We start from the raw sequence: 12,398 nt of genomic DNA, 5'->3' as shown, positions 1-12,398 counted from the left end.
TCTACCCCACGCGACCTTCACACCAAAAGCGCCAAAGCTAAACCAACAAATTTGCATTCACTCGAAGAAGCCCTAATCTCCTGAACTTGTGCGCGCCAAGGCGGATCCACCAGCCAACGCCGGAATGAGGACGACGCGGCAGGAAATTATTTTGCAAGCAAGTAACTACTGTAAATTGAGCTTCCTCTTTATCCGCGCCGGCAAAGCAACTTGATTACCAATTACGACCGAGAGTAGGACGGCGGGGCAAGTTGATAACAAGCACCAAGGATAACGTTTGCCTACCGCTGTGACATCAAGAGACTCCAAAGCTCGCGGGGGAGTTTAGCACTTCGGTCCGCGGTTGTGCACTAAAGTACAATTTATTGATTTTTATTCCTTCTGAGTGGAGAAAACGAAGAAAAACGTAAACTCACAAAAAAGCTACGTCCAGCAGTACATCAAACGAATCGCAAAGAAATCCAATATTTTTTGTTCGAAATTTCATTGAAAGTCAAGAATCGTGACGCGACAGAATGCTTGATTGGCTGCAAATCGGTATTTTGATTTGTGATATTGGCTTGGACAGCACCGGCTTCAAACGCAGATAGGGATTTTTCTTTTTTTTTTTCTCTCTCTCGCTCTCAAACTGACTTTTGATCATAGCATTGACGAGTCAGAAGCAGAAGTACTTCAAATCAGTGAATAAAATGACTGGACTTAACAAGTCAATCAAAAATCGTTTGCGCATCAATTTGCAAACGAATGTCTCACGGACGAATTTTAAAATCTCTGAGCAAATCTTCTCATACATAAATATTTTTCAAGCTAAAAGAAAGGGGTCGTTTAAATATTACGCACATAATACTCGGGGCAGTGGCAACTCTGTGTTACTATGTAACACGGGTCCCCCACAGACCATTATTATGAAAATAAAATTTCCACCCAAACCAATGATTGGACATGGTTCCTGGGACCATTCTGCACCTCTGGGCCGAGTTTCAAAATATTTGCCGGCAGAAATTTGGAATACGGTCAGTTTTAGTGTTTCGAGTAGAAATTAAGGAGAAATCACATGTAAAATGCATAGGAAAACATCAAAGTTTCAATGTTTTAACTCCAAAACATTACTGTAAAATGCATAGGAAAACATCAAAGTTTCAATGTTTTAACTCCAAAACATTACTGGTCATGGTTTTAAATTGTACTAACATGTAGCAGAATGATATAAATGATATTTACAGCACTGACTTAGCCGGATTAAGCCTAAGTCAAGTGACTTTAGTATATTATTTACAAGTTTATAACTGAATATTAAACAAAACTCCTACATCAAGGAATTTTTAGTCAAAGAAAACTAGATTGCATAAAAATAACTTAAAATGGGGTGACTTTGAGCCAAGGGGTGACTTTGTACCAACAAACGCATAAATATTGCTTCGATAAGCATGAATTTTATGTTAATTTAGTTATTTGAGCAACTCTCTACGAAATCGGCCGATTTCGACCATTTTTATTTTTTGTATTTTTTGATTTGACTCAAACTTTGTGGGGGCCTTCCCTATGACCAAATAAGCTATTTTGCGTCATTGGTTTACCCATACAAGTCTCCATACAATTTTGGCTGCTGTCCATACAAAAGTGGTATGTATGTATTCAAACAGCTGTAACTTTTGAGTGAATTTTCTGATCAATTTGGTGTCTTCGGCAAAGTTGTAGGTATTGTTGAGGACTTTTGAGAAAAAAATAGGCACACGGAAAAAAAATTTGCAGATTTTTTTATCAACTTTTTTTTCACTAAAACTCAATTTCCCAAAATATGTATTTTTTGATTTTCGAGATTTTTTTATATGTTTTAGGGGACAAAAATCCGCAACTTTCGAGCCATAGAGAAACATGGTCAAAAATTCTGCCACCGAGTTATGAATTTTTGAAAAAATAGTGATTTTTGGAAAAAATCGAAGTTTCATGCAAAAACAAGTTTGACATTATTTTTTAATGCAAAATTGAATTTGCAATCGAAAAGTACTTTACAGATTTTTTGATAAAGGGCTCCGTTTTCAAGATATAGTCACCGAAAGTTTGATTTTAGCGAAATATTTGCAGTTTTTCAATTTTTAAAAATAGTGACCATGAGTGACCATTTCTAAAAATATTTTTTATGAAAAGTTCAGAAAATTTGCTATAAAATTGTCTAAGAGACATTGAAGATTGAACCTCTGATTGCTGAGATACAGCGGCTTAAAGAAGAAGAAACACGAAAATTGAAGTTTTCTAAGTCTCACCCAAACAGCCCACCATTTTCTAATGACGATATCTCAGCAATTAATGGTCCGATTTTCAATGTTTATATATGAAACATTCGTGAAATTTTCCGATCTTTTCGAAAAAAATATTTTGAAAATTTTTAAATCTAGACTGGCATTTTAAATGGGCGTAATATTCAATTCACATTCACATACCATTTTTGTATGGACAGCTGCCAAAATTGTATGGATACTTGTATGGGTGAACCAATGACACAAAATAGCATATTTGGTCATAGGCAAGGCCCCCACAAAGTTTGAGCCGAATAAAAAAATACAAATAAAATCCATTTCCGGTTTTGGTAGAGAATTGCTCATTTGTAGACGGCTTAATTTGGTCTATTAATGTTCCCACAAAGCAATTTGATGATATTGCTACGCAAATCTGCTAATTATGTTAGAATAAAGCCTGTTGATTTAAAATTAAATTAATTAAAATAGTTTTCAAATCTCCTAGAATCCTCCAAATTTGAAAATGATGCTCACATTTTTCAGTTCTGAATTAATTCCTACTGAAATCAAATAAAACAAAAGCAAAATATTAGGGCAACAACGTGATGTGGCAAGTTTGTGACATTGCAATTAAAATAAAATTGTTCTTTTTTTGTTTTAATTCGTTTACAAATTTCAACCTTACGAATGAAATCCGTAGAGTACTTCAGCTATCATTTAGCTTATATATTTTTGTTGTCCTGTGTAGGGATTATAATTAGTATTGACCCAACTTCTTACAGGATTAATATCTCAAATAAACCAATTATTTTCCAACATTGCAGTAATAAAATAACATTTTATAATTGATTAAATTAATGTTGATACACTCATAATTAGAATTCAATAGAACATATTATTAATCATCAAGAACGTACACTAATAATGTATTCATCAAAACAAAACATTCTTCTGCCCAATGTGAAAACACAATCAATCTTTTAACAAGCTTGGCATATCTTATGAAAACATGAAAATAGTACAGTTAAATATTAAATCAAATCAAATTGATTGACAACAATACCAGCCCAACTGGTGTGAGAGGCAACCACGCTTGACACTCCACCACCGAACCCGGTATAGTCAAATATGTGCAGACGATGTAAGTTTTCAATGTGACTTGTGTCCTAAAACTCTTGTCGGAGTGAAACGGTAAGGCTTATGAAACCAAAGCTTTATCTATTTTTTTTTTTTTTAGTAATTCGTACTTATTTGAACTTTTTATGGCAGAAGGACAACATAATCTAAGAAAAATATTTGCAACGATTTTCTTTTGCAATTCAAGCTTATCGGGCTTGTTTTTAAGCTATCTGGCTGTTATAAAATCGTAAAATTTGGTACAAAGTCACCCCTTGGCTGAAAGTCACCTCATTTTAAGTTATTTTTATGCAATCTAGTTTTCCTTGACTAAAAATTCCTTGATGTAGGAGTTTTGTTTAATATTCAGTTATAAACTTGTAAATAATATACTAAAGTCACTTGACTTAGGCTTAATCCGGCTAAGTCAGTGCTGTAAATATCATTTATATCATTCTGCTACATGTTAGTACAATTTAAAACCATGACCAGTAATGTTTTGGAGTTAAAACCTTGAAACTTTGATGTTTTCCTATGCATTTTACATGTGATTTCTCCTTAATTTCTACTCGAAACACTAAAACTGACCGTATTCCAAATTTCTGCCGGTAGCCCGATAAGCTTGAATTGCAAAAGAAAATCGTTGCAAATATTTTTCTTAGATTATGTTGTCCTTCTGCCATAAAAAGTTCAAATAAGTACGAATTACTAAAAAAAAAAAAAAAATAGATAAAGCTTTGGTTTCATAAGCCTTACCGTTTCACTCCGACAAGAGTTTTAGGACACAAGTCACATTGAAAACTTACATCGCCTGCACATATTTGACTATACCGGGTTCGGTGGTGGAGTGTCAAGCGTGGTTGCCTCTCACACCAGTTGGGCTGGTATTGTTGTCAATCAATTTGATTTGATTTAATATTTAACTGTACTATTTTCATGTTTTCATAAGATATGCCAAGCTTGTTTATTTTGAAACTCGGCCCAGAGGTGCAGAATGGTCCCAGGATTGGACATGGTTCCTGGTTTGGGTGGCATTTTTTTTTCATAATAACGGTCTGTGGGGGACCCGTGTGGAGTTCAAACAGAATTCCACCATCTCCAAAAACATGATCCTCCTGAAGAAGACTCAAACCAGAGAGTCGAAACGACGAGTAATTTTGAAAAAACGGTGTTTCATTTGCCCCGACTGTCACAGCCAACAAAAAGCAGAACCAGAATCTACAGTCGTTAAACTTGTCGTGATGTTGTTTTCTACAGCTTTATAATATCATTTTTTGTTGTTGAAAATCACGAGCCTTCCAAATTGTTGAGATTGACACATTGGAGTTTTGAGCTTTTTGCAGCTCTTTTATCGCAAGGTTTGTTTTTTTTTTAACTAAAGACCCATTCGCCACAAAAAGTCTATTTTGTCACATCCTAATGGAATTTATTAATTTTGTATTGGAGTTATAATAATGTCGCATTTTTTTCGGGGACTTTTAAATTTTACTTTTTTATTTGGATGAAACTTTGTCCAGGCATTCCCTATGTCAAACGAAGTCAAGTCTCCATACAATTTTGGGGGCTGGTGATATAAAATTGGTACAAAAATGTATGAAATTCTGTATCTTGACAAAAGATTTTCTAATCGATTTAGTGTCTTCGGCAAAGTTGTAGGTTATTATTAGGACTTAAAAAAAACGGTACACGGAAAAAATCCCATTTGTTATTTAACTTTTGATTTTTAAAAGTTGAATTCCTAACAGGAGTATTTTTGATTTTCGATTTTTTATATGTTTCAGGGGACAAATAAAGATATCTTTTCAGTCATAGTGCAAAGATCTGAAAATTTCGCTAGAGTTTCAATTTTAACATTAAAAATCGGACCTTTAGTTTCCGAGATATCGTCAGTTGAAAATTACAGGCTTATTAGGTGACACTTACATAAATTCATTTTCATCGAATCGAATTCTTATCTCAGAAACCAGGTGATTGCCCGATTTTCAAAGTTCCAGAAAGAAAATTGTAGGAAATTGTTTGAGCCATTTAAAAAATAATTCAGAGTCGCTTTTTTCCAAGAGTTATGCTTACACTTTAAAAATTTAAACAAATGAAAAATGTATCTAAGAAAGTAAATTTCCTCACTGTGCTCCACGGCTACGCCCATACAGTCCCATGGGGATATGGGAGAGGAAAAATATGAAAAAAATACTCAAATTTATTAACAATGCTCACTTTTTATGATTATTTAATTGTGACTTAAAATTAAATAAAAGTTTGATTTTTTTTATTTATTGAACATGATTTTTGCATCCATTAACCTCTTTCATTTCGGTTTGTTTTGGGTTTTCGACGTTTGTCTGCTTTAAACTGGGCTACGACCCAGTTATCAACCCCCTGTTAATAAGTAGCCCAGTTAAACATCACCCAGTTGTTAACTTTTCAGCAAAAAAATATGGTGTCTTCGGGAAAGTTATTCAAAATTTAATGAAGGTTCTACATCTGAGAATTGATGGAGATTGGACAACTATTGCGCCCTCCACAGGTAAAAAACTGATATAGTTGCTTATCTCCATAGTTATGAGTCAATCTTCGATTTCAGGGGATAGCCCCGAGAAAGCCCGGATTTGGACCACTCTAATATACAATAAAAAAAATGGCCGAATTTTGGGAAACTTGCTCAATTTATTAAATATTACGGAGTATTTGATAGTTAACCGAAATCCTTAATTTTAAACCAAATATTAGCGTAGACATTTTCAGGAAAACAAGGAAATTACTGTTGAATTTTAAATAACGGCTCCAATGTCTAAGGGTTTTAAAATAATCCCAATTATCCTCCATTCTAGTATAGTAATATAAATTATTAAACCATTTCCACCATCCTTCTAACGTTACAGACCCCCTTGACGCCAAACGGTGCACCATGGTGTTCGTGAGTTCTGCCGTGTTGGGGGCAGCCGCTGGCACGGGACTGGCCCTGCTAGTGGCCGTTACGATCGTAATGTACCGCTACTACGTGGTCCGGCGCAAGGGCAAAGAGTGGGCCGAGCTGGACCGGCTGGAGGAGAAAAAGGCAGCCCGGAAAATCAATCTGCAGGTATGGAAGCAGGGGGTTCGCTGAACGGAACAACCACACTATCGTTATCGTCGTCGTCCATAGCTTACGTAACGATGCGATGCGGTGGTTGTGGTAATTGGAATTTGATTCTTTCGAGTGGGGTACGTGGGATGGTTGCTTGTTAAATGATGCACAACCGGAGGTAGTTTGTCATTCATTTGTATAGAGTTTTTATTTTACCTCCTTTCTTCCTGACTCCACAGCAAGAGTGCAGCGTGATTAGTGGTTCCCATCCGGTGCAACCACCGTCGAGCGTTCCCCAGCACGGACTAGTCAGCGAGTGTGGCAAGGGTGGTCCACTGGAGGTGAGCTCGAGTCCGTTGCAACCGAACCTGGAGCAAAAACCGAAACCGTACTCCAGCCGGCAGAAGCCCCCACCTCCGTCGGCTTCCAGGAACAACAGCACCGAAAGTGTGCATTCTCGAGCATCGGTAAGCCACTTGAGCACGCTTTATTCTGGTAGTTTTTCGATTAATAGTTGAAGTGATTTCAGAGTTGTCGTGAGTCGCCCAAATTTGCTTCGCATATTAACGCAGAAACAAGATCGACCATTTCAGAAAACTTTATCATTCAGGTAAATTTGATGTGGTTTGACCTCTTGACGTGACCAACTTTCCTAGAATGCGAATCCTGTTTCCTGTTTGATTAACAATGTATGTTTGTTATTTGGACAATAAAATTTACAAACAATAATTGATAAACCAATGCCAAAGTATAAAAATAATAAATCTTTGAAGCAAATTGAATACACTAAAACCCCGATGGTTTGACACCAACTGTTGTCAAACGAACGGGGTCACTTTTCAGTTTGACACCCCTTTGTGTGCGTGCGTGCGTACATATTGGGGAGATACAAATTTTACAACTCACCTTCTGTTGCAGGGCTAAATAAATAAAAATTGTTTTGTTCTACAACAAGTGTTTCTAAAAATATTTATGTTTAGTTTTAGAGAAATATGATGTTCGTTTCCGAAAAATTGGTTTTGGAAATTAAAACTCAATAATCTCGAAAATCGCAAGCTAAATTTTATGTACCAGGTGGCTTTCGAAAGAGGAGATATAGCAGCTAAAACGCTGAAAAAATCTCAGAGATATTTTTCCTAAGAATATCTATGATTGAGCATGTTAAATTATCAAGAAAAAAGTGTATGGTGCCGCCGTAACAAAATTTGAAATTTTTTTCCTAGTATTTTCTATGTATATTTGCCCGCTAGTTCTTAACCTGCCTCAGAATCGGTTAAAAGTGTTTGAATATCGATTTTTGGTCATATTTTAGGTTTCTAGGTATTGCGCATCCTAAGAAATAATCAGTTTTGGTGATTATCTTGAAGGGGTCCCTAAGATAGGAGCGCAACTATTTTTTCAATCCATCATAGCAACCGTCTGATTTCCGCTTTCCATTGATGTCAGTTCAGTTCAACTTTTATGTTAATTTGTTTTCGTACTGAACTCGTTTCTTTTAGAAAAAATAAAACTTGTACCTTAAATTAATCTATTTATTTCATTTGCAAGGTGTTTACGCCGAGACACCTTCGGAGTCCAGTTCACACAAGGAAATGGGCCAGTGGGCTGTATTAAACGAACTACTTTTGGATGGTGGATAACAACCAGGTCGAGCGAACGGATTCACGATCACTTGCCATGAGGCGATTCATTAGCTGCGAGGTGGTTACAGAGTTCGATCGGGTTGTTATAGGCTAGGTGCATCTATCGTAACCAGTGAGGATTAGTTCTAATAATAACGCAGTATAGGTAACATCTTCTAGGAGCAACCGAGCATGGAATGGGTTCATTTAGGGTCACAATCTCACAATTTATTTTCGGCCCCAACGTACCGACCGCCAATGGAATTTCGATTCTATTTAAATTTGATTAAACATATTCAATTACTTCTCACACTTCTTATAAGCTAGCTTTGCACATCTTTCTTCGTTTTGGGAGGTTGCCGACTAGCTGGGCGACTCGTCTTCTTCGGGTTTGTTCCCTGTTGAGAGGTTGTCGATGAGTATCAGGCACACTTTCACATCCGGCCAGTCGTATCCAGCGCCCGACGGAACTCTTGGCACTCAATACCCGCACCAGTCCGTCCGGACCAGGACGAACAGGGGTGATACTATGCTCCACCGGTGATGGGAAGGAGGGGGGGCGGTTGAGTTAAGGTCAAGTTTAGGTTATCCGTTGCCCCCATAACTGCTGGGACTTGGTAGGGACACTGGAGAGGTTGGGCTCAGGGATCGATTGGAGAGCGATGCCGACCAAGAATTTTCTGGGTTTGATTGCCGTTTCCGACTGCATTTGCTTGGAGTGGCTGGCCAGCATTGGCCACGTGTTGTTAAAGGATTGGCGAGGCCCAAGCTTGTGGCGCCATTCGTTGTTCTGCTTGCTGGGTGTGGCCGAGTTCCAGGAGGCAGCCAGTCTCGCTCGATTGTAGCGTGCGTCACTACGGTAATGGTCCAATCATGGAGCCTGGAGGTTTCGCGAGTGCAAGTCCGTTCTGGGTTTAGTCGGCTTACACATGTGGCTCTCCACATCGTATCTTCAAAAGACCATCTCCATCATCTCCTCCCCATTCAGTTCAAGGATGATGCCTTAGGCAACTGGTCTTAGCCGTATAAGAAGATCCCCTATGGAAATGTCCGGGTTAGCAGATGCTTGTACTGCCGATTCGGCAACGAGGGAAAAAGCCTGCCCGAAGGAGCCTACAGCTTCCGTTGTGCGTTCATCCGACCCGGTAAAGATACTGGATTCCGCCAAGCTGACCGTGAAGGCTGCAGAACCGTTGCGTCCGGCGCCGAGACCAGGCAACCGCATGCAGGACCTACAATTAAACCAACGACAGGCAGCTGAACAAGCCCCCACGATTTTCTCAGATTGTCAATTGATGTCAACAATTTGTTTTGTCTTAGCCTACTTTCACTTGCCTTCTCAAGGTTTTTCTGTTGCGACGGTATCTTTCTGCGGCGATTAATTGGAGCGCAGGATTCTAATTTTTCTTGAAATTATTAATATCATATAAGCCAAAATAATACGCCAAAAATCATATTTTTGTAAACAAACATGTTTGTTTACCAGAGTTCGAAAAATGCTCCAAACATCACTTTTCTGAAGTTTAGGCTGAATGTTTACGTCAATGAACAAATTTTTGAGGGATTGCAAGGCATAATTAAAAAATACTTGGAAAAATACTTGCGTGTCTTTTTGGGCAGTTCAAGCAAAACTTCTATAAACTTTCGAAAACAAAAAAAAAAAATAATTTGTGTCTCCTTTAATCATTTCATTTATAGTTTCTGTCAAATATCCCCAAGTTTTTCAATAAATATTAGATGTTTTTTATTTGTTTGTAATTCAATATAACTAAACAATCACTTCTCCCAATCCTCGCAGAAATCCCACTCCCCGGGCCGTCTACGAACGTTCAGTCTCGAGGGTCGTCTTCCGCTAGCTTACGAACCGGACGGCCGCGTTGGCTCCAAGGAAAGTGTAACGTCGGTCTTTTCCGTCAACCCGCGGGACATCAACTCACCGAAAAAGCGCAACAGTACGGTTTCGTGTGCCACCCTACCGCGGCATGCGGAAATTGCCAGCGTTCCGGACAGCCCGAGCGGATCGATTCGGTCGGACAGTACCCGGTCTCCGCGGCGTCGAGTTCCCATCATTATGGCTGCGAATGACATCAATACGGTTCTGGGTCGGTTCCACCTACGGTTGCAGTACGACGGAGTGAAGGAAGAGCTGATGGTGCATCTGGTGGAAGGTAGGTTGGACTGTCGATTGTAATTTGGATAATTTATTAATGAGTCGGAAAAACTCACTTCAAACTATTTTTTATTAAATACAGCACAAGAGTTGATTTCCTTGTCGGAAGGTGGCTTTCGAGATCCTTATGTAAGGTTGTTCTTGGACACTGACGAAGAACATCGCACAATGCAAACGGCTATCCATCGAGCGGAAACTCATCCATTTTTTGATCAGCATTATTCATTCCTGCTGCGTCCGAGGAATCTCGTGAAGACTAATTTCGTCCTACAGGTATAATAAATCTCAACATAACCAACATCCTCAAAACTAATACATTCTAATCATCCAGCTCCTCGATTACGATCGATTTTCGCGCGATGAGGTGATTGGCGAGATTCGGTTCCTGCTCAACACGTTGGACCTGTCGGGGTGTGAAATTTGGGGTGATTTGATTGCGGTTAAAAAGCCCACGGAACAGTCGGCGGAGCTGTTGATCTCGTTGAGTTATCTGCCACAGGCAGAGCGGCTAACCGTGGTCGTGATGAAGGCCAAGAATTTGCACGTCGTGCATGAGCCGTTTGTGAAGGTAATTTGAAAAATAATACAAAAATACAAAAATACAAAAATACAAAAATACAAAAATACAAAAATACAAAAATACAACAATACAAAAATACAAAAATACAAAAATACAAAAATACAAAAATACAAAAATACAAAAATACAAAAATACAAAAATACAAAAATACAAAAATACAAAAATACAAAAATACAAAACTACAAAAATACAAAAATACAAAAATACAAAAATACAAAAATACAAAAATACAAAAATACAAAAATTCAAAAATCAAATTCCATCTTTCCTTCAGCTCTACCTGATTGTGAACGACAAGCGCGCCAAGAAGCGAAAGACCAGCGCCATCCGGGCCGCAGACCCGTCCAACCCGATCTGGAACGAGGCGTTTACATTTGACCTGCCAGCCTCGCAGCTGCAGGACGCCGGTGTCGAGCTGTTTGTCACATCGAATGAGGGTGAAACGCAGGAACCGGGCTGTGCTGTCGGGCTGCAGGAGGGCGGTTCCGGGTCAGCGCACTGGCAGGATCTGATGCAGAACAGCCGCAAACCGATCGCCATGTGGCACACGTTGAGATAAATTGAGGCTCTCTGATTAGCGAGAGAGATACTACAAAGTAGCAACCACCTTGCTTTTTAAGCTTGTTCTATACAGTGAATGCGGTTTCTAAATAACCCCACCTCCACCCCAAATTCCCTTCATCTGTGATTGAATCCTTTCAGCCAAGGCTTCAATCGAAAATCCCAAATAAAAATTTACTATTGCATCTCAGTTTGGTTGTTCAGTAAAACCGCAGTAGTAAAAACGCACTAACCGCAACTAAACCAGCCACAAAATTATATACTAAACACATGTCAATACATCACACAAAATGTACATCACAGGTTTCTGTATATTTGCACTGAAAACTGATAACCGGTCATGTTTTAATCCGCACAGAGAGGACAATGAATGTTACAGCTGTTCACGCCAAAGTTTAGAAAAGCACGTTTTATCCCTTTTATTCACAAGAGAGAGAAAAGTAAACATTTTACAAAACAAGTTGACACCGTTCAACGGTACAAATGCGTTAGACTGATTTAATGCTAAAAGAGATTTTATTTATCATTGTTGCAAACTTTATTTTGGAATAAGTTTTTACAGTAGCGAGACAACACACAAAATACATAGTATGAAATACAACAATGTTAGAGCTTAAACAGAATATTCATATTTTAACCAAGGAGGTAATTTTATATTATACATAACAGAAAACGAAACAGAAAAATGCAAAAAAAAGAAGATAAATTAGGATAAGTGATTTATTTTGTATGGAATATACAATATGCCCACATAGAGGTACACACCACTTTTAGCGTTTCTACATGGCCACTAGTGCGTACTGCAACATAAAACAAAACGATAGAACTAAACAACAACAACACATTTATAAATACATACAACTACTCAATTATGAACGTGCTGCTTATGTCTGTGCTAACTAGACTTAACTGAGGATAAAAACTGTAACTATTAGGTTAAATTGTCAACTTTAAAAAGTAGCTTACCATTGACTGTCCCATCCCAAGTGAGTCAAGCTCATTTCAATTTTTGTTCATAACTGAATTAATTCTGTAAATTTAGGACATA

At 38.1% G+C, this 12,398-nt stretch overlaps 1 protein-coding gene across 2 annotated transcripts in view; it reads left to right on the top strand.

The window, feature by feature from the left end:
- The window catches only part of LOC6041444 (synaptotagmin-5), a 31,382-nt gene extending 19,192 nt beyond the window's left edge, over nt 1-12,190 (top strand). The window contains exons 2-8 of one of the 2 annotated variants that reach the window (XM_038256365.1): nt 6,233-6,432; nt 6,657-6,884; nt 6,947-7,027; nt 9,838-10,207; nt 10,292-10,482; nt 10,541-10,777; nt 11,064-12,190. In XM_038256365.1, the coding sequence (XP_038112293.1) occupies nt 6,259-6,432; nt 6,657-6,884; nt 6,947-7,027; nt 9,838-10,207; nt 10,292-10,482; nt 10,541-10,777; nt 11,064-11,348 (1,566 nt within the window). In that variant the 5' untranslated portion in view covers nt 6,233-6,258 and the 3' untranslated portion in view covers nt 11,349-12,190. The remainder of the gene's footprint in view (nt 1-6,232; nt 6,433-6,656; nt 6,885-6,946; nt 7,028-9,837; nt 10,208-10,291; nt 10,483-10,540; nt 10,778-11,063) is intronic. The other variant, XM_038256366.1, reaches the window with a different exon arrangement.
- Nucleotides 12,191-12,398: the final 208 nt, after the last annotated feature.

This window comes from Culex quinquefasciatus, chromosome 2 (genome assembly GCF_015732765.1).
Source record: "Culex quinquefasciatus strain JHB chromosome 2, VPISU_Cqui_1.0_pri_paternal, whole genome shotgun sequence".
Taxonomy (NCBI): domain Eukaryota; kingdom Metazoa; phylum Arthropoda; class Insecta; order Diptera; family Culicidae; genus Culex; species Culex quinquefasciatus.
The sequence above is the reverse complement of the archived record's forward strand: the minus strand, read 5'-3'. Positions and strand labels throughout refer to the sequence as shown.